Source organism: Setaria italica, chromosome III (assembly GCF_000263155.2).
Source record: "Setaria italica strain Yugu1 chromosome III, Setaria_italica_v2.0, whole genome shotgun sequence".
NCBI classification, from domain to species: Eukaryota; Viridiplantae; Streptophyta; class Magnoliopsida; order Poales; family Poaceae; genus Setaria; species Setaria italica.
In genome coordinates, this window is record NC_028452.1 from 9,146,161 (window position 1) to 9,171,045 (window position 24,885).

At 45.1% G+C, this 24,885-nt stretch overlaps 2 protein-coding genes across 3 annotated transcripts; both read left to right on the plus strand.

The window, feature by feature from the left end:
• The first annotated feature begins 211 nt into the window (after window positions 1-211).
• On the plus strand, window positions 212-8,660 carry LOC101761452 (RNA cytidine acetyltransferase 1). Its single transcript, XM_004961042.3, has 25 exons — window positions 212-408; window positions 528-699; window positions 791-913; window positions 1,091-1,264; window positions 1,467-1,577; window positions 1,663-1,796; window positions 1,874-1,967; window positions 2,042-2,140; window positions 2,909-3,045; window positions 3,131-3,225; window positions 3,329-3,452; window positions 3,534-3,621; window positions 3,768-3,867; window positions 3,953-4,005; window positions 4,748-4,924; window positions 5,008-5,045; window positions 5,448-5,532; window positions 6,192-6,371; window positions 6,458-6,566; window positions 6,727-6,796; window positions 6,870-7,017; window positions 7,169-7,297; window positions 7,390-7,515; window positions 7,715-7,780; window positions 8,101-8,660. The coding sequence occupies exons 1-25, from the start codon at window positions 212-214 to the stop codon at window positions 8,344-8,346; spliced, it is 3,075 nt and encodes a 1,024-aa protein (XP_004961099.1). The 3' UTR covers window positions 8,347-8,660.
• A 1,219-nt stretch (window positions 8,661-9,879) lies between these two features.
• LOC101762407 (protein REDUCED WALL ACETYLATION 3) lies at window positions 9,880-15,383 on the plus strand. Of its 2 annotated transcripts, none has more exons than XM_012844954.3 (16): window positions 9,880-10,226; window positions 11,040-11,131; window positions 11,343-11,471; window positions 11,560-11,616; window positions 11,701-11,773; window positions 12,010-12,168; window positions 12,644-12,793; window positions 12,919-13,174; window positions 13,274-13,395; window positions 13,566-13,652; window positions 13,773-13,861; window positions 13,966-14,028; window positions 14,117-14,173; window positions 14,512-14,608; window positions 14,686-14,844; window positions 14,930-15,383. In XM_012844954.3, exons 1-15 carry the CDS (start codon window positions 10,194-10,196, stop codon window positions 14,842-14,844), a joined length of 1,623 nt encoding a protein of 540 aa, XP_012700408.1. In that variant the 5' UTR covers window positions 9,880-10,193; the 3' UTR covers window positions 14,930-15,383. The 2 variants fall into 2 exon arrangements, with proteins under 2 accessions (XP_012700408.1, XP_004961102.1); XM_004961045.4 differs by having other exon boundaries at window positions 9,881-10,226; window positions 14,946-15,383.
• Window positions 15,384-24,885: the final 9,502 nt, after the last annotated feature.

The window sequence follows — 24,885 nt, forward strand, 5'->3', positions numbered from 1 at the left end:
GAACTAGGCAATCTTAACCGTCGAAGCAGCAGCCCCCATCCCGCCGTCCGTCCACTCTACCATCCCCTTCTCCATCCTCCCGCCCCCGCCGCTTTCACCGATCCACGCCGGCGTCCGCGAAGCAAAACCCTAGCTAAAACCCCCACTGCCACACCAACCCGACCCCGGGAAGCAGCCGCCGCCGGCGCAGTCGGATAGAAGCGGCGGCACGATGAGGAAGAAGGTGGACGAGCGCATCCGCACGCTGATCGAGAACGGCGTGCGGCAGCGGCAGCGCTCCATGTTCGTCATCGTCGGCGACAAGTCGCGCGACCAGATTGTCAACCTCAACTACATGCTCTCCAAGTCCCGCGTGAAGTCGCGGCCCTCCGTCCTGTGGTGCTACCGCGACAAGCTCGAGATCAGCAGGTAATGCCCTTGCACCTGCTGCTTCCTCCGACGCCGCCGCACGCTTGCTTGCTGTTTCGGCTGGTGAATTGGTCGGTTCTGTATTACTTACTTGTCCCGGATTTCATCTTGTGCCGTAGCCACAAGAAGAAGCGCGCCAAGCAGATCAAGAAGCTCATGCAGAGGGGGCTCATGGACCCCGAGAAGGCCGACCCGTTCTCCCTCTTTCTGGAGACCTCGGACATCACATACTGCCTCTACAGGGACTCTGAGAGGGTCCTTGGCAACACGTTTGGCATGTGCATACTGCAGGTCTCGCCTCAAGCTGAAGCGTTTACTTGCAATTGGGATTGTCGTCCTGGCTTGCTTGTTGCTGAATCTTCTTTTGTTGCTGCTGCTTTAGGACTTCGAGGCGCTGACGCCCAACCTTCTCGCACGGACCATTGAGACAGTTGAGGGTGGTGGTTTGATCATTCTGCTGCTCCGTTCATTGTCCTCGCTTACCAGCCTTTATACAATGGTCATGGTGAGCTTCATTTCTCCTCTACATTTTCAATTTCTCTCACCCATAAATTTTCAATTAAAATGAACTGGATAGTGTTTTATTTTTTTGGTTATGATGATGTCCTTGTAGAACTTCTATACTCCCTGTCCCATTTGTGCTGAATTAGACTTTTGAGTTGGGCTCTTCCTGTGCCAACAGGATGTCCATGAAAGGTTTCGAACAGAGTCTCATACTCAACCAGCCGCGAGGTTCAATGAGAGGTTCTTGCTGTCCATAGCATCATGCAAAGCATGTGTTGTGATGGATGATGAACTTAACATTTTGCCGATATCATCTCACATGAAATTCATACAACCAGTTACAAACAATGAGGTATGTGTGCTTAATTCCATTTCCTTTATTAGTATGTGAAGCATTTTGTTGTTTAAATTGTCATTCTAATAAGACCTTTTCTCTGGTCTCCTGTGCATGCATCTGCTGAGGTTTCCAAATTTTTCTGAATCTTCGAGATTTTGTTTCTGTAATTCAGATCATTTGATTCCTTTGTAATGTACATATTTTACCATGTGACTAGGATTCTGAGGGATTGTCAAAACGGGAGAGGCAGTTAAAAGACCTCAAGGATCAACTTCGCGAAGACTTCCCTGTTGGTCCTTTGATTGGCAAGTGCTGCACATTGGATCAGGTGCAATTTGATGCTAATGTTGTCAATATTCTCACCAAAAAATAATTTTCTCGTGTCATATGTTGAAACTTAAAGTCACTTACAGGGTAATGCTGTCATCAACTTCCTTGACTCTGTTTTGGATAAAAACCTGAGGAATACGGTTGCCTTGCTTGCTGCTCGTGGACGTGGTAAATCAGCAGCCCTTGGTCTTGCCATTGCAGGAGCTATAGCAGCTGGGTAAAGCTGAACCTGTTGAAATCCATTATTTAGTTGAAAGTGCTAATCTTATTAGTGCTAACCATTTGACTTCTTAGGTACTCAAATATATTTGTCACCGCTCCAAGTCCAGAGAACTTGAAGACTCTGTTTGACTTTGTGTGCAAGGGAATAAATGCATTGGAGTACAAGGTGCTTTTCTATTATCTGGTTTTGTTGTTAAAGTGTAACTGTGTGTTCATAATTCTTGATTTTTCCTTTTTCAGGAGCATTTGCACTATGACGTGGTGAAGAGTGCAGATCCGGAACTCAAGAAAGCAACGATTCAAATAAATGTATATAAACAACATCGTCAGACAATCCAGGTAACTTGCTGCCAACCCTACCATTTCAGTTTTAGTCCTATTTGGAGCATCCAGGATGACGCTTCTGGCAGAAGCTCACTTCGAGAGTTGGAGGGTGACTTCAGCATATGTATACAAAAGAGTCTTAGGCTTCCTGTGAAACTTTAGGAGTTGTATTCCATTTCGGAGGTCTTCAATATCTTACTTAGTCTCATTTCCTCAGAGAGTGCAAAAACCAATTACTTCTCAAGACGCTAGCAATAGTAACTGAGCAAGAGAAATGCACATTTTTAATTAGTGAGATGACGATAATAATGGGTACTAGAGGTGTTTCCATTATTAATTGTTGGAGAAAGGCAAAGAACAATCAACATAAGCCTATGCAGTTTATTGGATGGTTAGGTGTGAACATACACTCTGGTGGGTGGGTGTAGAACAGAAATCAATTGATGTTTTTACTGTAGCAATTTAATCTTTGGTTACCTGCTGCCTGTTGGAGATTATGGTTTTCCTATACTATCTGCTTTATTCATTTGGCAATTAATAATGTAAAAAATGCTTGTATCATCTTATATGTCAACTTGAACAATTTATCACTGTGGAGGAAGAAACATGTATCCTATCACTGCATTGTTTTGGGTTTCATTTCATTCCAAGGGAAATATGTATCATCCTTGAAGTTTATATTTTCCCTATCCACTTGAATATGTATTTATGAAGATACCCATTTTGGAACTCACTTTGCTTAATATCAATGTACCTTGTTCTTAGAGTTGCTAATGTTTGCAGTATCTGAAACCACATGATCATGGAAAGCTTTCTCAAGTTGAACTCCTTGTTATTGATGAAGCTGCTGCCATTCCATTGCCAATTGTTAAGTCCATGCTTGGTCCATACCTTGTTTTCCTGTCTTCCACTGTCAATGGGTATGTTTGTTTTCAGTTACTAATAATGTGGTACCATAAGTCACAGGGGTCGGGGGTAATCGATGAGGATTGTTTTGTGTTGAAGGTATGAAGGAACAGGGCGATCATTGTCTTTGAAGCTTCTCCAGCAATTAGAATCCCAAAGCCAACCATCTGCGCAATCTAATGGATCTAATTCCAGTAAGAGTTGTTTAAGTTTTCAGTTTTAATGGACTAATTTTGGAAGAAACTTCCATGTTTCTTGTTGTTTTGCATTTATTGTCTGCTTTATTTTATCCTGTAGGTAGGGTGTTTAAGAAAATTGAATTGAACGAGTCAATTAGATATGCCTCTGGTGACCCTATTGAGACATGGCTTAATGACTTACTTTGTTTGGACCTTGCAAACTCCATTCCGAATATCAGTAGGTGAGCATCATCCAAATACCCCCTCTTTTTACCGTGTCAAGTTTGTAGCATGCCTAACAAAGAATTCTGGTTCCTTCTTAGGCTACCTCACCCAAAAGAATGTGATCTGTATTATGTCAACCGGGACACACTTTTCTCATACCACAAGGAGAGTGAGATATTTTTACAGGTACAGATCAATTATGCTTCGGTTTGCTCTCTCCCTTCATATATTTGAGAAATTAGCTTGCTGATACTTAAAAGAAATTATATATAAACTGAAGGGGAATGCGTTTCATCTTCCTAAATGGATAGTGGTCTCCTTGATATTTTCAGCGGATGATGGCACTTTATGTTGCTTCCCACTACAAAAATTCACCTAATGACTTGCAATTAATGGCGGATGCACCGGCCCATCATTTGTTTGTATTGCTTGGTATGGAATGACCCTCCTGAACTAATTACCTTTTCGGTATGGTAATATTATTATGCAGTACTTATATTTGTTCTTTGTTTGGCAGGCCCTGTTGATGAGTCCAAAAACCAGCTCCCAGATATTCTGTGTGTAATCCAGGTGCCAATACACATACTTGAGTTAATTTTGTAGGAGCCTATTTTGAAATTTGCTCCTGATTCTTCTTCTCATTGGTATCTTTGGTACTTCGATTGCACAGCACTGGATCACATGAAACAATTTTACATAAATACATAATGTATTTGTCCAGACACCAAATGCAGCAATATTTAGGTTTTTTTTATACATTTACCCCCAAATCCTCCAGGTCGAAATACACCTACTTTATTGACCTAATTGACTTTTCTTTGAGTTAATTTCCTGTGGACTCAAATTTCTGCACATATCAACCTAGTCCTAGAACCTTTCAAGCAATGTTCATTTCCCTTTATCAGTGTGTTTTTTTGGGAAAAAAGGTGGCGTGTTTGCTGTATTGCAAATCCATATCCGTATTGGGGTATCTAGTTGTGGAATGTTGTCTCTGCTATCTTGTGCTTGATCTATTTAGTCCTTTGTTTGCTGGTAATTATTTAAGCCCATTGTGTACATGGGAACTTGTCAAATGATTGCTAGTCTTAAAATTGGTAATGAGAACTAGCATTCTAAGCTGTTGGATTCAATCTAAGAATCTAATCAATCACGAAAGCCACTTACAGTTTTCATATTCCACCTGGATCTACACCATTCCAGCTTGATCTTGTTCTTGAGACTGCTTAGTGGTCTACTTTAAGGTTATTTCATACTAGATTCGCCTTGTAATTCTCAAATATTAGATATGTATGATTGTAATTTGTATTTTCAGGTTTGTTTGGAAGGACAAATATCTCGAAAGTCGGCTATGAAAAGCTTGAGCGAGGGTCGTGCACCTTCTGGTGATCAAATACCTTGGAAATTTTGTGAACAGTTCCAAGACAATGTATTTCCTAGTCTCTCAGGAGCTCGGATAGTGCGAATTGCTGTCCATCCTAGTGCCTTGAGGGTACATTCTTTTACCCATATTTGACTTGGTTTGCGTACGTTAACATCATTCTATATATCCTAAATGTTCGTCGCCTAATGCAGCTTGGGTATGGTTCAGCTGCCGTGGACCTTCTAACAAGGTATTCTTCTTTACAGCGATTTAATTTGCATCTGTATGGCATATATGATTATTGGTGCTTTATCATGATTCTAAAATATACTCTTCTTGACACTGATTTAGTTTGCATCTGTACGGCATATAGGCATTATTGGTGACCTGCTTCTGGTTCTAAAACAAACACAACCCCTACAGTCTTCAACCATAGTTGTGATATACAATCCTCCCTAATTTCCTGTAGTTTGTTCTCCAACCATAGCGCACTTGTTCACATGCACATTTTTGCGCAGAAGCATTTCTGGGAAATATATTTATATCGTCATTTATTTGTTATTTTATGAAAAGGGCCGATAACTGAACTAAGAATGCAACTTTTATAGCCGTTCCCATTTTATTTGACCAGTATTTCTTTTTTTCATTGAAGGTACTATGAAGGGCAAATGACACTATTTGCTGATGATGAGGAAACTGAAGAGCCTGAAGTGAAGATTACTGAAGCTGCAGAGAAGGTTCGAACTTACAACTGTATTTACTCAATTATTCATTTTAATGTCTTCATTAAAAAAGTTTTAAATAGCTGGAACTAGGCAACTAGCACAAGTTTACCAAAAAAATTAGGTACATTTCACATACTTGCTATTATGCTTGCTAATCTAGTTTCGATGTTTGCAAACTGTATGATCCTAATTCGGGAAAATTATATCTAATACACATTAGTATTACAGCTAATGCATTGCGTAGAAAAAGAAACCTGTTTTCTTTTGTCTATCGTTTAGTCTGGAGTATATGATTGTTTACCAGGTGCTATAGCTATTGGGACATGTTTTTTTTGCTTGGGGTATATTTGGTTATATACAGTCATACAGTATTTGTCCATATTTATGTCAAATTTCATCCTCAAATTTGAGTTAAACAATGCACTTGATGAATGACCTCAATTATCTATTGAATTTGTTGTATATTGCCTAGTGAATACATGATTGCTGAATTTGTTATATGATGTATAGATGCATTGAGTATTTAGCGTTGCATACATGCTTCTGTTTAATTATACTACCAATTATAACATTATTGGTATTAATATGTTATCACTGAGTTTTTAATGACATTGGCACATTGCTTATCTTTAGGGGGATAACAACTTTCAACTTGGTCTATGTTGTTTCAGGCTTCGCTGCTAGAAGAGAACATAAAACCTAGGGCAAATCTTCCGCCACTCCTTGTTCATCTTCGTGAACGTCGTCCTGAGAAGCTCCATTACCTTGGTGTATCTTTTGGACTGACACAAGAGCTTTTCCGCTTTTGGCGGAAGCACAACTTTTATCCATTCTATGTGGGCCAGATTCAAGTAATGATATCTAACCTGACCTGCCATAGCAGACCGACTGTTCTTGTCTCATCTTGACTTGTGCTTATTGCTATTTCTTTTTTCAGAGTGCTGTTACTGGTGAGCATACCTGTATGGTTCTGAGGCCATTAAATAGTGATGACATCGAAGTTAGCGAGTCAAACAAATGTGGATTTTTGGATCCGTTTTATCAAGGTACGAAATTCTTCCTTGCTCTGTTCGATATTGTTTGCATTTCTAACTGAAACTGGTTAGTACGCTTCACCTCAAATTCAATATTTATGTGGGTTCTAATCTTCCTAATCTGTTTAAGGCTTATTTTGGCGCACTAACTAAATTTCAAAGCTATATTCAGATTTCAGACAAAGATTCAGGCGGCTTTTGGGAACTTCTTTCCGGCATCTCAATTTTAAACTTGCGATGAGGTATTAACTTTCAAACTATGTTGGCACAGTGAATTTGGCTGTATTCTAATTTTCTGTTTGGTCTATTTTCTAGTGTCTTGGCTTCGAAGATTGATTATTCAAACCATGAACCTTCAGAATATGGTAACAATAGCGCATCAAAGTTGTTGGGAGACACGCTATCACCACATGACATGAAGCGGTTAGAAGCATATTCCAACAACTTAGTTGATTATCATCTGGTAAGACCCAGAAATGCAACTATCTAATCCAGAAGATCAAGTGTATGCAGTTTTAATGCATGTGCAGAATATATTCTTCTGGAGTGGTGTAAAGATATCTGCACTATGCATCTAAGACACTAATCCCAATTTAATGCCCTTGGTATTGCAGATTCTGGATCTTGTCCCCATCCTTGCACACCAGTATTTTTCGGAGAAGCTTCCTGTATCATTACATGGTGCCCAAGCTGCTGTTTTGTTCTGTATGGGTCTGCAGGACAAAGACGTAGGCACTGTAAAGGTTAGCTCAGGTTTAATTGCAAGCAAGTCTAGAGTACTTAACATTCTCATCAAGATTATTCACAACTGTTATCTTAATTTCTATACTCACAGGAAGAACTGGGGATAGAAAGGGAACAAGTTCTGTCTAACTTCATCAAGACAATGAAGAAGTTATATGGTTACCTTCATAAGATCGCAGGAAAAGAAATTGAAGCAACCTTACCTCGACTGAAGGAGGTAAGCAAATACATTTAGTTTCATAGTGTAAACTTCAAAATTCCATGTAATAATTCCATGCTCTATTGGCATGCTAGCTGGTACGAATTACTGTGACCGCATGGAATTTGTATGGTCATACTCTGGAAAACGCCTTTTCCCCTCCTTTGTTTCTTAAAAAATTCATGCTTTGATTTCATGCTATTTTTGCTACTCCCAGATTGAAATGCCCCCTCTTAGCAAATCGATGGATGAGGATCTTGCAGAAGCAGCCAAGGAAGTAGAGGTGAGAGTTCAAACCATCATCAATTAATACTTTAAATTCCATGAACCATCAGGGCACACTAATTAGATGATAAACACATTGATACTATAATTAGGTAGAAGAGCAAGATTCTTGTTTCTTTTTTTCAAGAATTCAGTGGAGAGCCAGATTCTGGCTGTCATTAAGCAGAAACTTGATTCCAGCCCAGTATAGCCACAACTGTGTACAATTTTGATCTATCTATATATAGAGGCAATCTTGTGATAGTGTCAGGAAGTGGGGTTTTCCCTGGCCGGTCTGCTTATTGACACTTCTGCTAATGTTTTACGGGCAAAACACAGGAAAAGAGAAGAGCCGCAAATGAAGCCCCTGTGGACCCAAAAATTCTGCAGAAGTATGCAATTGATAATAATGACAATGAAATGGAGGAGGCCCTGAAGAGTGCCAAGGTGTCTGCAAGCGGCATTATCAGCGTGAAGTCCAACAAAACAAAGGCAGACAAGAAAGAGAAGCACAAGGAAATGGGCAAATCAAAGAGGAAAGGAACTGATGGTGGCAGGTCCGAGTCGAAAAAGAAGAGGTCTTAAGGTATCCCTTGAAGTTGGGTCTGTCAAACAATTGACCCTTCCGTATTGTTGGAATCGACCCTTCCTGGAAACTGCAAGGATGCTTTGATCTGAAAGAAAAGGAGACGATGAGCAGCGTTGGGTTGAATGTGGCCAATTTTTCTAGCTGCTCGCTACAATTTTGATGTAACATTTCACGTTTTAGAACATGGCTTTTGCTGTATCTTCTGTCCAGTTCATTTTTGTTGGAGAAACGAAGCAACGTACTGCTTCCTAGTTTGATCAACTGCTGATGTTATATTATAGTGTTATTCTAGATGCTTTTGCTTTGCTAATTTCTGGGGATGCGGGGGGCGCAAGCGGGCTTGTATGTGCACGAAACCTGCAAGAAATGACCTATTTGTGGATTCGCGGATAAAACCTACTTGCGCGGGAAGTGCTTTTTGAACTGATGAACCTGCGGTGTGGTGCGGTTCGACGGATTGCTGACATTACCTGACGTCAAAATTCAAGAACAGAGGAGGAAAAAAATCTTTCCCTTCGGTGGATCTGTATAATTTCCGATGGCTATACTGGGAATTGGTCCAACATAGTCAGGCCTCCACTGCTTACTTAAAGAGTCGCTTGCAACCTGCTAGCGCTTACTGCTGCTAACTGGAAACAGCAAGAGGGCATCTACTCATTCGAGCCGCTTGACTTGAAAATTCCACTGTACTCAACCTGCTAGTAGAGTAGATCGGTTATTGCATAGAGCCATCCCTGGTAACCGGATTACCGGAGGTCAAGCGGCAACAATGCACAACGACATGGCACTTAATCGAGATGCGAGAGGAACACGTCGATCTAGCGATCACTTGAAGAAGTGGCAACGGTGCACTGTCGTTGGATCTCACAACATGTAGCTAACAAATCCGTGAAATGCTCAGGCCTAGTAGAAAGGCACCCAAACCTTTTTGTGCGGAAATGACAGATTACTTATGGAAAATATCCATGAAAATCATGTCGCCCTCTCTCATGTATCAAAAGAATTACTCTTCTATAAAGCCCAAAGGACCAACATGCACCATCAACCTATCATTCCCCTTTTCCACCAAGCAATAAAATACCCTTGTCCTTGGACACCACCACTTCACCAAACGCCACAGCCCTCAAAATTAACCAACCAATAATCAATCGTGCACCAGCAGCTCCTGAATTCGACCCCCGTTGGTGCACCAGCAAGCAGTTTGTGACCATTCTATGAGCCTGCCTACCGTTACACACCCAAGCAGACGCGGAAAGGGAGGGCGCGTTCCTGTCGAAAACGTAAAGAACGGGAGCTCGAGCACACGAGCACGACGACGACAGGGTCTGCCGTCTGCCGGTCTGGTCTCTGAAAACTCTGAAAAACTCGCCGAAAAAATGCGACGATGAGGAAGCAAGCGAGCGAGCGAAGGGTGGCACCAAACGCAACCACCACGATCCCGTCAACCCAACCAACCAACATCCAACAAAGCGCTGCGCCCTTTTCCGGCTTTCCCCCCATCATTTCCCACGTCCTCCCCGCCCGCCCCCGACCGCGACCAGCCACCGTCTCGCCCGCCCCGCCTCGCCCCGGCGGTTGCTTCAGATCTCCTCTTCCCCCCCACCCCGAGCGCCCAGCGCGGCAGCAGCGCCAACCCGCGCGCCATTGCACGCGCGCGTATATAAATCCTATCCCCATCGCTCTCCCCCACCCGCCCCGCCCCCCTGCTGCGCGTCTGCTCCGCGCGCCATGATCTGATTCCCGGCGGTGGGCTCGGTCGGTGAGGCTGCTGCTGTCCTCTGGATCTGGGGGTGATCGGTCGCAAGCCGAGTCGGGGGGAGGAGCGGGATCTCGGGCGCACGGAATGGAGGTCTTCGGCCCCGTCACGCCCGGACAGGTGCGCGCGCGCGCTAAATTCTCTGCTCGCCGCCTGCTGTTTTGCTTTCGCTTCGTTAACGTCAGTAGTTACTGAGATCTAGCCGAGCTTAGTTCGTTGGTTTGCTTTGCTCTCGGGAGTAGCTGCGCCGTGTGCGAGTGCAATTTGAATTTGAGTTCCAGCACGACCGAATTTGGCGAGATTGTTCGAAATTTCCCAGTTCGTGTACATGGGGGCGGTTCTGAAGTACAAGCAGCAGCGGGCTCCTGTGTGTGGAGTAGTTGCAGTTTTAATGCCATGGTTTAAGGTAGCTCCAAGGTTCCATTTCCAGCCTTCCAGGGATAATTTAGTGCCCACTAACTAAACCGTGCTCCGGCACATGAGTCCCCGTACCTAACAAGTTTGGTGGGTGGACTTCTGCTACTTGGAGGTTTCGTAGCATTGAAGTTGTCTGCTGATTATGACTTGCACGAAGCATAATTCGTGTTCTGTGGTTGTGGTTTTGAATGGGTCCAACGAAGAAACTTGATTTTCATCTTATGCTCCTTCTAATATTTTTATTGTTAGTCATAATGGTTGGCGTTTCAGCTTGACCATGGAAGGAACTTTTACTAATGTTTGAATCACTATATATGTGGAGTTGAGCTGTGATATCGAAAAGCAAGGGGGAAGTAATTTCTCTGCTGAAAACCACTAGGACAGATTTGTCATCATATCAAATCCATTACGCTAGGATATAGGCATTGATGCTTTCTTTTAAGAACTAACTGGTAGCTATGTTTATTCGGGATGGTATCATGGACTTATGGCACTCAATGTTTTGCTTTCTCTCAGGTGTCATTTTTGCTAGGTCTATTCCCTGTCCTCATCGCATGGATCTACTCCGAAATCCTCGAATACAGGAAGTCTTCATCGCATGGGAAAGTGTAAGATTTCTTTCCAGAAACTCTGGTTTTAATTAGCGTTAGTTCCATTGATCTGAATTGGTATATCTCTTTATGCAAAATATCTTAATAAGTAAATGTTCAAGGTCAACTGCATACTGCTATTCCAAATTAGTAAAATCATGGAAAAATTGAAGACCAGTGTTTTAATGTTCTCCTGTAGTCCTGTTATTTACTATTTTGTCATATGCAGTCATTCAGATGCAAATTTGGATAATGGAACCATCAAGGAGGAAGACAAGACGGTATTACTTGAAGGAGGCCAGTTGAAATCACCATCCACAAAGTTCCGGAACTTGTCTACCAAAGCCAATTTGATTCGGTACTGTTTGAAGAGCTAACTCAAGCCATTAGGGTTATAGCACATACAGTTTGTGGATTATTGATGTCTCTGTGATTTTGAGCTGTAGGTTTATAACAATGGACGAATCTTTTCTGCTTGAACACCGTGCTGTACTGAGAGCCATGTAAGATCATTTAGTAATAATGGCAGCCTTCTGGCTATGTGAATATGTGATCATTTGCTGATACTTTTCTGCCCTGTTTTGCAGGGCTGAGTTTGGCATTGTTCTGGTTTATTTTTATATTTGCGACCGGACAAACATATTTCCAGAAAGCAAGAAGGTAATAATGTTACTCCTGCTAGTTACTATTTGACACACAACACTGTAGTAAGTGGTACATGTAAACTGCAGCAGCTATTGATTTACTACATTTTGATTATAGAATGTTTCTGATCGCTGATTCGCTGAAGATTGCCCCTAGTCACTTCTAGTTTAATAATATACTATGACCTGTTTCTTACATGTTCTTCATGTCTTTTACTTGCATTGTAATCCTTTTTTTTTTGTCTTTGACAGAGCTACAACCGTGATCTGTTCCTGTTTCTGTACATTCTTCTTATCATAGCATCAGCGCTTACCTCACTTAAGAAGCACCATGAAAAATCAGCATTTACCGGAAAGTCCATACTCTATCTTAATCGGCACCAAACTGAGGAATGGAAAGGGTGGATGCAGGTTAGTGATATTACCTCACTTCTCTACTTTTCTTGACAATGTAATGTTTAGGTATCTATATCATTAGAGATTTGAAAGATCACAAGTATGCTTACACGTAAATGCACTTGTTAGACATTGATATTTTGTACGACATGTATGTTGTGTCTTCTGGTTTTCCTTTATTAGTGATTCTGCATCTTGTGCTACATAGATAGTGTATTCATTGTTGGGATGTTCCTTCTGTTGTTCTCCAGTCACAACTGATGTTATGCATACAGATTTCTCTTGGAAGTTTTCATATCGCTGGAGCACTTTTATTGTGATAACTAGTGCAATAACTTTCCTCGCACTTGTTTGTTACAACTACTAAATGCCACTGAAATATAATTACTCCAGTAGTGTTTTTGCATTCTTTTTTTGGCTTGTCTCACAGGTATTGTATTAATTCACTCCGGCTGCAAGAGTGTACTGATTGTTGATTCTGTGTTTCCAGGTCTTATTCCTGATGTACCACTATTTTGCTGCCTCAGAAATATACAATGCAATTCGTGTGTTCATTGCTTGCTATGTCTGGATGACTGGATTTGGGAACTTCTCATATTACTATATCAAGAAAGATTTTAGTATTGCAAGATTTGCTCAGGTACCTAAGCTACCTCAATCTTAGTTTCCGCTATGTTCTGAACTTCTAATGAGTTTAAGTCTCCTTTCCCCCCCTTGTTATCACCCTTTTTAAATAGTGGACCAATAACTATACTTTTCGTGCAGATGATGTGGAGGCTAAATTTCTTTGTGGCATTCTGTTGCATTGTCCTTGACAATGATCTCATGCTCTACTATATCTGTCCAATGCACACACTATTTACTCTTATGGTTTACGGAGCACTTGGTCTGTTTAACAAATACAACGAGATACCATCAGTCATGGCTATTAAGATTGCTTGCTGCTTCTTGTCTGTAATTTTGATATGGGAAATTCCTGGGGTATTTGAACTATTGTGGGCCCCCTTTACATTCCTACTAGGTAAGCTATTGTTATAATTTTGTATGGCATTGTCCTTCTCAGTCATGTTTCAGGAGTTCAGGGCCAACCATAAATATTTATGTATCTTTTTTTGTCCAGGCTATAAAGATCCATCACCTGCTAAGGCACACCTACCCCTTCTACATGAGTGGCATTTCCGATCTGGCCTTGATCGATATATATGGATTATTGGAATGATTTATGCTTACTTCCACCCTAATGTAAGTATTTCAGATATGGATCTATGTTACCCTGCTCTCCCTCTCATGCTGCATCTTAGATGTTATAGGTTGTGTCAATACATTTCTTCCTCAATCTCTCTATTCCTTAAGCATTCATTTCTTTTGTTGAGCTCATGTTAATGTAACATAGAACCTTTTATCCTACACAGGTTGAAAGATGGATGGAGAAGCTGGAAGAATCTGAGACTAAGGTTAGATTATCAATCAAGGGAACCATCGTGACTCTTTCAGTGATGGTAAGTTCCACTCTCTCTTACATTTGTTGTTGTGCCAACTAGGTTGAATTTCTTTAACTCAACACCACTGTGTTAACTTCAAAATTCTGTACTAACTAGGTGTTCTGTTTCTTCTCCTAGGCTGGTTACCTGTGGTATGAATATATATACAAGCTAGACAAAGTTACATACAACAAGTACCATCCCTACACGTCATGGATCCCTATAACGTACGTATAAGAAAATGTTGACATTTATTTAATCAATGTGGCATACTGGCATGTGGCATCAATTTGCTCCATTGCAGTTGACGGAGAACTTTTGTTTCTGACAGTGCTTATATCTGCCTGCGCAATTGCACCCAGCAGTTGAGGAGTGCCTCTTTGGCTCTTTTCGCGTAAGCATTAAATTTTCTACTACCTACATCATTCAGATGTTTGGTTAACTTACTTCGTCTTTAAATATTTAAACTATATTTTTGACAGATGGCTTGGCAAGATTACACTGGAGACTTATATTTCTCAGATCCACATTTGGCTTAGGTATGATCTGAGTCTGAGGTGTTCTAGATATATTGCTTTTTTTCCCCTAATTACTGAAGGTACTTCCTGTTCGCTAGTGCTGTAACAAGTACTACCTCTGTTCGTAAATATATGACGTTTAGCACAAGCAAATTACTTTCTGTTCGCTTGAACTAATTTGCTTGTCGTAAACAACATATATTCAAGAACGGAGGGAGGAACATATATTCCTATAGCATGTTGGATATAATATAAGGTTAAGATTAGAACAAATCAAAAGTGGTCGAATTGATTTTTCTTTAATATAGCAGGTCTTTTGCTTTTTTTGGGTCACACTCTAAACCAAGCTTCTTTTGCAGGTCTAGCATGCCAAATGGACAGCCAAAATGGCTTCTTTGTTTCATACCAGATTATCCTATGCTTAACTTCATGCTTACAACTGCGATCTATCTTCTTGTAAGTTTACCAACTTCAAAGCCATTTCATTCAACACTCATAAAAAAAGGATCCTCATTTCACGATCTATACTGCAGCTGTCATACCGTGTGTTTGAGATCACAAATGTCTTGAAGGGGGCATTTATCCCCAGTAGGGATAACAATCGTCTATACCAAAATTTTGTTGCTGGGATCGCCATCTCAGTGTGCCTGTATTTCTGCTCACTTATTCTTCTGAAGATTCCTGTTGTATAGGTAACATCTAGAACTCACTATACTTGAAGCTGTATATTCTGTCAATCCCAATACCAAGCAATTTTTTGAAGTGTAACTCCGATAGGGTACTGCATTTACAGGGATGAAGATATACCAAATGAAGCAATCTTGGTAGAAAGGTCGCTTCTGCAAGATGTTTGATTGATAGGATGTTTTAGCTCTGGCCACGTTTCCCGTTTGCATCAGGAGAATAGTCGGAATACCTGAAGCTGCTGCTCGTCCGAACAACTGGGACATTGAACTGCCAGAGGCTGCAGATATAGAAGTCCAAATTTTGATCTTTTTGTTCGTTGAAAACATTGTACACAATTAGGCAAACCCGTGCATTCTTTGGAAGTTGTAGCAACTACTAGCGTATGTTGATACAATACAAGCCTTGTAAGAGTTATCCTGTACAATTGTACCATAGACGGGGCTTTCCTCTTTGTAAAAGGAAAATATACAGGCAGAGCCCACGCATTTCAACTGTAACTAAAATAGTATTCGCATGATACTACATGAGGCGCCCTGAAATTCAAGACTGCTTGGTGCTTTCGGTTCAGTTCTTTGTTCCGTCGCAGATCGATAGCCAGTAACCGAACAACCGACGGCGCATGCAATGCAACAACCTTCGCGAACGCTCACGGAGCCGGCCGCCGATGCCTCCAAGCCGAGTGCGAGCCGTCGCGACGCTGGCAGCAGCCGCACAGCCCAACATGGCAAGGACGCCGTGGCCTGCGGGCAGTTCAACTCCGGTGCTGCAGCTGGGCGCGCGCGGCGGACACATCGCTGACCTTCATCTTCTGCTCGCCGGTCGCCGCATTGCCCATCATCGCCGGTCAGCTTCTCAAGCGGCTGACCCCTGGCAGGCCACGAGGGACGGTGGCTGTGCCGCGCGCGTTTACCGGCCGTCGGCGCCAGCACGCGGCCGCTGGTCGCATCGATGTGTCAGGACCAGCAACCTGATGGGCTCAGCTGATGGGCCCAGCTTTACAATTCACTGCATTCGAGCCTTAAGCGGCCTGCGACTGCGAGTCGCTGGCTGTGTACTGGGCTTGTCTCATTAAACGTATATACTCGCCGTGTGGGTGGTCGGGCGGAGGCGAACAAGAACTAAAACCCTAACAGTATCCTCTTCTTCCTCGTTTCCTCTCCGAGACGGCGCCGCCGGGCTCGATTCACCGTGCGCGACGCCGGTGATCTCTCTTCCGCCGCTTGTCTCGTGACACGATGATGCGCTACGGTTTCAGGGCTCTGGACGAGAGGTGGTGATTTTGTCCTCTCGATCGTCGCCGTGGCGGATAGGAGGCCGAAGCGGCGGCGGCCCCGCTCACCGCGGGCGCTGGTGCGGTTCAGAACAGGGGAGTGCTCGTGCCTCGTGGACTCGTGGTGCCCGCCGGGTGTTACGGCATGGCCGCTTCGCGGTTGCAGCCGGGTAGGTAGGACGCGCGCGGCGGCCGGCCTGCCAGATTTTTTTCTTCCGAGTGTTCAGGTAAGGAAGGGACGGAATCCATAAAAAATGAGTGAGCTCTGTTCGTACGTGTAAAGAAATGTTGGGTTGCAATCAGGTTGATTAATATGAAGATCTGATCCGATGCATTGTGAACGTCGTGAAAAAATAGTTAAAATTTCGATGGAGGATGAGAGCTAGACGGTGGTTGGATGAACGCAATGCATGGCATCCTTTTGCCTGCGTGATGATGGCCGGTGGGTTTGTGTGGTGCTTCCGGGGTGAAAGTATCAGCAGTGGTCTGAATTTTGCTGACAAAATTATGCATTGTCTCTTAATCCCCACATCCGAAAAAACGTGTCACTCTCGGATTTTAAATCACAAAACATGTCATCGTAGCTTCTCGATAGCTAATGGGGCCATCAACATCAATTCCATCCCTCATCCCGTGGCACCCAACCTAGGCCTCTCTCAATCTCCCATGCCTCAGCTAGGCTGCATCTAGGTTCCTTATCTGCATGCCACAATTAATTAGTCTAACAATTTATTGTAGGTGCACCAAGCAACAGTAGGTCTTTTTTGTCGGAAGTAACTTCGATAAATAGAGGCAATAGAGTCATTTCACCTCTTTACTAATTCGTCAAAAGAATTTATAGCCTGTTTTTTTTTGGGACGGAATATTTAAGAGACAGTTTGATGGCCACAGGCCAGGTGCGTTTCAGAGCAAAGTATTGCACACGGACATCATTGGAGCAAAATACAATACATTATTCGTGGGAGATGCAGAGAAGATTCAACCAAACATACAATAATCCAAAACAAGGAAGACTTCTGCTAGGAAGTAGGAATAGGATGGCTTTGAATTTCGGATCTTAACACCGGAAGAGCGAGGAGGAGGATGTTGAACTGAAGAAGAAAAAGCGCGCCACTCGAGCTCCCTGTCCCCAACCACCACGGGCACAAACAAAGGAAAGTTCTATACATCCCGACTAACAGTCGGGAAAAAGCGAAAAAAGAGGCCCCACTAGGGGTAATTAATGACGCCAGCCAGCATAAATGAAGGACTCTAAATATTTAGCTCCTGCCGCGATCCATGTAGCCGCTTGATCTTTTTATCTTGGCAACTATGCGACTGTGTGTTTGTTCCTGACGTTGAAAAATCCGCGCATTTCGCTCTGTACAAATCTCCCGCAACACAAGGATAATTAGGCTTCGTAACCCTTTTCGGCCGATCACCTGTGCACCCGCTAGAGCTGTCCACCAATTGTGTAGCGAGTCATGTAGATCCCAACGACTCGGGTCAATGTTTTCGCACCATGTCCATGCACTCATCTCTTTCCAAATTCTCCTTGCAAAGTTGCAGCCGGTAAACAGATGAAGTCCGGTCTCTTGTGTTGCATTACAAAGAGCACAATGTGGATTACTTGCCATCCTCGTCGCACCAGTCGATCCGTTGTCCAAACTCTATCCTAGATAGCCAGCTAGCTGAAGAACTTGCACTTGGCCGGCGCCCAGGGTTTCCAAATGATGGTCTCGAAATTTGTCGTCGTGGCTCCAAAAAATTACGCTCGGTGTGCCAACTGTGAACTATATTGCCTGTCTGTCGTGAGCTTCCATACAATGGTGTTCGGGACTCCCGGTCTAAGCTGCACTCGGCTCACCTCAACCCATAGGTGGTGGTACTCAATAAAGTGTGTCATAGAGAAACTGTGATGTAGAAGATTTAAGTCCCGAATCTAGGCATCATTCATCACAGCCTCATGCAGCAATCTGTTCTTTCTTTTGGATATCTTAAATAGGTTTGATGCCATATCCCTCGGTCTTTGGCCATTGATCCAACCACTATCCTAGAATAACATTTTCTTACCGTCTTCAATTGTAATTGTGGTGGCTGCCGCAAATAGCTTACGATCAGTTTGCAAGCAAGGGACATTGCATCCCTCCCAATGTGTACCATCATTCATCCATTCCTGCCATAACCAGCGCAGACGTAGTGCTCTAGAGAATTTTCCAAGATGTAGTACTCCGAGGCCGCCCCCTTTCCTAGGCTTGGCTAACCGGATCCGTTAACCTTGCATTTGCCGCCTGTGATATTGTTAGTTCCTGCCCAAAGAAACTATTTCTTCTTAGCGTCGATGAGATTCATGATTTCTTTGGGTGCGTTTAGGGATATCAGTAGGTAGACAGGCTGGAAGGTCAGGACCGATTTGACAAGCGTCAGTCGCCCAGCTGATGACATGTTCCACTCCAACTACTAAGTTTGCCTATAGCCTTGTCCATTAGAGGTTGAAAGTCCACCGTCCTTAGGCAGGTTGTAGACAACGGTAGACCCAAATACTTAACCGGGAAGTTCCCATTCTTTGCTGGGAGATTTTGTAAAACTTCACACAGTTGTATTCCTTCGCAGCGGATCAGGATGGTAGTTGACTTTTGGAAGTTTGTTTTCAACCCCGTTCTCTCTCCAAACATCTTCAAGATGTGGACCAACGCGTCTATCTCCTCTTTTCTTGGTGCAAAGAACATCACCGCATCGTCAGCATACATCGATATACAGCAGCACGGTGCACGTCCACATAGCTTGCCAAGGATGCCCATCTCAGTCGCCAATTCCAACAACCTTTGTAGTGGATCAATTGCTATAATGAAGAGGAGCAAGGACAATGGATCGCCTTGACGTAAGCCCCTGCCATGCTTGAGCAGCTAATTTGGGACCCCATTTAGGAGAACGCGGGAGGAGGAAGTCAACAGTAACGCCGCGATCCAGTCGCGCCAACGCATCGGGAAGCCCAGGTATTGTAGTAGAGATAGCAGATAATCCCACCTAATGGAGTCAAAAGCCTTCGCAATATCCATCTTTAGAAACACGACAGATACTTTGTTACGATGATATCGTCTAGCCGTACTGCGCACCATCATAAAGTTATCGTGAATGCTCCACTTCTTGATGAATGCACTCTGGCATTTGGAGACAATCGAGTTCATGTGCGGTTGTAATCTTATTGCCAATGCTTTAGTGATGATTTTGATGAAAGAATGAATTAGGCTTATGGGCCTGAAGTCCTGAACAGTGTCAGCCCCCTCTTTCTTTATTAGTTGGATAATATTTGCTGAGTTGATTAGTTGGAGGCTGTTACAGCGAAGAGAGTAGAAAGCATTTGCCGCTGCCATTACATCGTGCTTGATAATGTCCCAACATGATTTGAGAAACAATCCCGTGTATCCGTCCGATCCTGGTGCTCTATCACCTGGCATTTTATCGATGGCTCGTTTAATTCATCTTCTGAGAAAGGGGAGTCTAGCGAGGACAGGTGATGTTGGTTAATCCCGAGGAGGCTCCAATTAAAGTCCGCTTGATGAGGTTGTGGTTGCTGCATGGTTGCTTTGAAAAAGTTTTGAATTTCAGTTGATTTTTCCTCATGTGTGCATGCCCAACCATTGCCCTTCTTTAGTCTTTGAATGAAATTTTTGCAGCACATGGAGTTGACTCGTCGGTGGAAGAAGCGTGTGTTGGCATCCCCTAATTTTAGATTTCTTATTCTGCTAGCTTGGCTCTTACACGCTCGTTCAATCACGGCCAGCCCCATGGCCCTTGTCTTGAGTCGTCTACGCAGGAGGTGCTCTGCCTCCAAAAGTGTTTGATGTTCTTGCACCATGTCCAGCCTTAGGATAACCTCTAGGGCCATGTACAGCTGCATTTTTGCATCTGGTATAAGTCGGCTGCTCCACTCCCGCAGAGCAACGGCCGTGTCCTGGAGCTTGTGGTAAAGCCTATGGAATGGCTCAACATGTGATGAATGCGTATTCCATGCCCTGGTTACTATGTCCTTGAATCCCGGAAGCATTGTCCAAAAATTTTCAAATTTGAAGGATTTCGGGCCTCTCGGTCCGCATTGATTGGAGAGCAATAACGGGCAATGGTCAGATAAAGAGGTGGAGAGGGTGTGCAGGACATGGTTGCTGAAAGCGTGATCCCATTCCTCATTGGCAAATACTCTGTCAAGCTTAACAAGGGTAGGGTTGCATCTTTCGTTGCTCCAAGTGAATTTTCTATTTTGTAGCTTAATTTCGTGTAGGTCACAAACGTCTCATGCCTCTCTAAATGTGTTCATTAGCCTCAGATTTTAACCTTCTGTTGTTTTTGTCACTCGCTTTGTCGATGAGATTGAAGTCACCTTGGACAAGCCATTGGGAACCTGTTTGGGGCTTTTGGGATTGAAGTTCTGTAAGAAAGTTTGCTTTCCTGCTCGCTCTGGTTGGGCCATATACTACCGAAAGGGTGAAATTGTATGTCGTTTCTTGCATTATTACCATTGCCGTGATATGAAACTCTCCTATGACCAAGTTGGTAAGCTTGACGTGGTTAGTGTTCCACATTAGAAGAATGCCGCCCCTCGTGCCACTGAGGCCCCCTGCTAGCTTGAAAATATAGTCATCCAGCCTGTGCCCTCCCATATACGCAGCCATAAATTGGTCTATCTCGCTTAGCTTCGTTTCTTGCAAACATGCGATGTGGCAGAGTGTGGTGGAAATTGTCTCCCGGACCATGTCCCTCCTAGCTCTCTGGTTGAGCCCCCTCACATTCCAACATAAGACTTCAAGATGCATTCCTGCCATTAAGGTAAAGTAGTTCATCTCTTGTATCAGCAGGACAGGCTGGGCCGGTTAGCAGCTGTGGCTTTTCACGGTAGCGGAGGAGTGCACAACACATAGAATGATGACTGGCTTCATGACCAGGAGCACATCCATCAGAAGTGCAGTCAACAAGCGAAGAAGCAACCATGCAGAGAGAGTTAAGCTACCATGCATCTGTTCTGGCTTTAGGATTACAACCCAATCGAACGCTAAGACACTGAATAATTGAAAGTTGATGCAGTGGCTCCTAGCACTACTTGATAGTTCAAAATTTGCACTTAACATAACAAATTGGATGACTCTGAGTCAGGCACGGAGCTGGTAGTCAAGCGCCGCCTGTAGAACTTCTGCCTGCAAGCTATTGTTGGCTTCCTGGATGTAGGCGATGGCTTCTCCTGCCACCGCAGCCATAGCTTCGTCGAGGTTCTCAGCATCGATGTCTTCTAAGTTGAAGGCCAAAGTCAGCGCCCTAATGATATCTTGAGGTTGTGGCCCCTGCAACATCACCAAGAATTCCTGCAGTGCAACCTCGATGGGCTATAGATCATCGTTCAGTAGACCAAGCTTGCGATGGGATGCCTCTCTAAATGTGTTCATCAGCCGACAGGTAGAGAGTCTAGTGCTGCGGTGTACCGTAGACATGTTGAAGACGCGTCGTGAACGGCGGCGTTTAGCCGGTTCCATATGTACCAGCAGGTTCTGCTCCTCCAGCTCCTCCATTAGTGGCTCCGCGCTGTGAAGGATTGGCTCCGGCCTGGAGAAGAGGGCCCTGATGAGTGTGTTGCCAATCAGACTACTGTGCTCCTCGGTGCCCGGCATCATGGCAGACGGAGCATCTGTGCTGTTCATAGCTCCATCAGTGTGGCCGGCATCGACGCATGCTATGTCGTCAGTGTTGGTGTCGGCGGTCAGCTCGGGCGGCATCTGTGTAGCATTGAACATGTCAGAGAAGTTCTGATCCAGATCGAAGCCATGGCCAGAGGCCATGATTGGTGAAGCCGGCAAGGTAGTCGGCTCCTGGCCGTGCATTGCAGCTTCCACCTGAAGTTTATGCAAGGCTGCATCAACCTCCTGGACGGAGACATAGGCGCCACCGTCGTGGTGGTCTCCAACAGCTGGTATGTCATCTAGGATGTGTGCAAATGCATCTGCCACCTTGATCATCGGCGCCTCCTTGTTCTTAGCCTTGTGCCTATGACCCTCGGACCAGACTTCAGTCCCCTCATGCTATAATTGGAGCTTGTCTACAAGTGCTATTGCCTTGTCAATGTAGTCGGAGAAGAGCGCGTTAAGGGGTGCTAGTTCGCTGTCTGCCATCCCCTGTTGCCGGTGTAGGAAGTTCTTGGCCACCTCCTAGATCGTCGACGCTTGGTTAGCAAAGAGGAATTGAAGCTCAATCACCTTCTTATCTTGGAGAGCTCCAAGTTGGGGCAGCTGCTAAGGTAACTTGAAGATGGCTGTTGTGTCATCGCCAGTGTTCTGGGCAGCATCGAGGTGGTGTCGCCCCCCATTCCTGCTCCCACCGCCCTATGTCGTGCGCCTGGGCGAGCGATCCCGCTCACAGTAGCTCTCCCCACCCGTCTGCTTGCACGTGTCGTGGGCACGGCGAGAGCGGTCACGGTCGTCGTCATCGTCCTTTCATCGACGCCATGCGTTGCCTCTGCCCGGGTGGTCGTTGTTGTAGCCCTAGCATTAGAGGTCCATTCATTCCCGTCTTCACACCATCGGTCGTCACCTGCCGCGCCGCTCCAGCCAAGTCGCGATTGGTCCGGGCACGGTGGCGAGTGTAGGCGCGCGACGCGTTCCGCTGCCCGGCGTGGAGTCATCTCCCCATCTATGCAACCAAGTTGCCAGGGTAGAAGGCGGTGAACAGTCAGAGTGCATGAAGTCCTATTGTCGAGGTTGATAGATGCGACCGTGTAGTCTTGGATCTCCTTGAGGTGGACGATGATGTAGTGCTTGACTGCACGCTGCTAGTGTCCTGGCGGTGTCTTGGACACCAGCAATCTTGCATCTCGCGCTCGGCCGGTGAACATCAGCCAGACGCACTTGGGGATGGAGCTTGGTTCGCCGTCCATGCTCACATGCTGATGGTCTTTGTCTCCTCCGGCTGGTCCAAGTTGGTGTCAATGCCTTCAAGTGCGCAATTGTTGTTGATCAAACACTCTGTGATGTCCGCCCTCTAGGCGTGCATAGGCACGCCGTCAAGGTAGAGGCGGACACGGAACAGCAGCGTGGCGCCCTCAGCATCGTGAAGGCTCCGCCATTTGCTGAAGTAGACCTCGACGCCAGCAGCCGTTGCTTTGCCCTTCTGGAGCGCCTTTGTGCACTGGTGGTCGTGCTTAAACTTGATGTGGAACGCCTCATGGAAATGGCGTGAGACAGTCACCTCTCTGTGGCGTAGCTTGAACTCCTCTCTGATAGCTTTCTCGACGTCCGCGGCTCAATCGGCTCTGGGCCACACACCTCCCAGGTGATGGCTGCCGTTGAGTCCCACTCCCGCAGGTTGGCATCGATGTCACCGGTGGACTGGATGAGGCAGTCGACTTGCTCCGTTCTCATTGTAGGGTCGTCGAGCCTTGACATAGCCACCAATGATGTGGGCGGCGGCGGCGGTGGCAGATCTGGCCAGGACTCTAGACGTTGGCTGGTGACACACTCCGGGGGGCGGCGAGCGACGGACGGGTTTCTCTGGTTGCGGAGGTTGTTGCTGCAGTCCCAGGCATGGTGGCCGAAGTGGTGGCAAATGAAGTAGTGGACGGGATCTCGGCAAGAGGAGGCGCGGTGGTCAGAAGCCAAGCAGATGAAGCAGCGCCCGTCGGTTTTGGCCCGGAAAGCGCGTAGACTTGGGGCGAGGTGGTGCTGGGCCATGTGGAGTCGCCGTGAATGCAGATGGCCTCGATTTGCAGCTGGCCGCTGCGCCGGACTTGAATGCCACTCCTTCCTCTACCAGCACGGCTATCTGACCAACACCCAACTTGCATCCTGAGGAGTAAAGGAGGCTGCCTTGCACCGCGCGCCGGTCACCTCAGGCGTGGCTACGCAGACGGAGGACCGGTGGTTGGGCGGAGGTGACTCGTGGCAAGCGGAGCAGTAAGTGCTCCGGACGGCTCAGTAATGGCGGATTTCAGCTTCTACGCTTGCCGAACCGGATTCAAATCTTCCTCAGTTGTTCCCCTGACAACTTGGGCAAAGGTGCGGTGCAGCGGAGGGGGGCTTCCTTGCTAGGATTCTGGCATATCCTGCACCACGGAGCTCACCTAGATCTCGGCTCTGACCTTGGATTTGTGGGGAGAGGGTGGTGGTGTTTCCTCCCGGTGTCCCACTAGATCCGTGACTGGCTTGGGCAACGGGGTGAAGGTTGTCAGCGTGGGCGGCCAGGAGGTTGCGGAGGTCCTGGTTGCGGCATGGGGGTGGCGAAGCTTGGCTGGTGGTGCGGTCGGGGGCGCCACCGCCAGGGGCGGAGCGCGCTAGGGCATCTTACCTTTTTTTTCTTTCCCCTTTTCCTTCTATGATCTATCCAATAATGCCGAGTGTCGCCGTTGTCAGTAGATCGTAGAATTTTTTAGACCCCGGACACGAAGCCTCTGAAAACTTTAATCCCCGGGGGTGTTTGGATCCCCGGGCTAAACTTTAATCCTCGTCACATCGAATGTTTAGATACTAATTAGGAGTATTAAACATAGACTATTTACAAAACCCATTGCACAGATGGAGGCTAAACGGCGAGACGAATCTATTAAGCCTAATTAGTCCATGATTTGACAATATGCTGCTATCGTAACCATTTGCTAATGATGAATTAATTAGGCTTATAGATTCGTCTCACCGTTTAGCCTCCATCTGTGTAATTAGTTTATAATTAACTCATATTTACTCCTTCTAATTAGCCCCCGAATATTCGATGTGACACGGACTAAACTTTAGCTCAGGATGCAAACAACAACCCTAAGCTGCTG

Bases quoted from the DNA above. Each gene is read 5' to 3' on its own strand.
- LOC101761452 (XM_004961042.3), top strand. From the start codon at position 212: ATGAGGAAGAAGGTGGACGAGCGCATCCGCACGCTGATCGAGAACGGC. The intron at 2,141-2,908 runs GTAACTTGCTGC...TAATGTTTGCAG, and splicing joins AACATCGTCAGACAATCCAG to TATCTGAAACCACATGATCA. The intron at 6,372-6,457 runs GTAATGATATCT...TTCTTTTTTCAG, and splicing joins TCTATGTGGGCCAGATTCAA to AGTGCTGTTACTGGTGAGCA.
- LOC101762407 (XM_012844954.3), top strand. From the start codon at position 10,194: ATGGAGGTCTTCGGCCCCGTCACGCCCGGACAG. The intron at 13,175-13,273 runs GTAAGCTATTGT...TTTTTTGTCCAG, and splicing joins CCCCTTTACATTCCTACTAG to GCTATAAAGATCCATCACCT. The intron at 14,174-14,511 runs GTATGATCTGAG...CTTCTTTTGCAG, and splicing joins CAGATCCACATTTGGCTTAG to GTCTAGCATGCCAAATGGAC.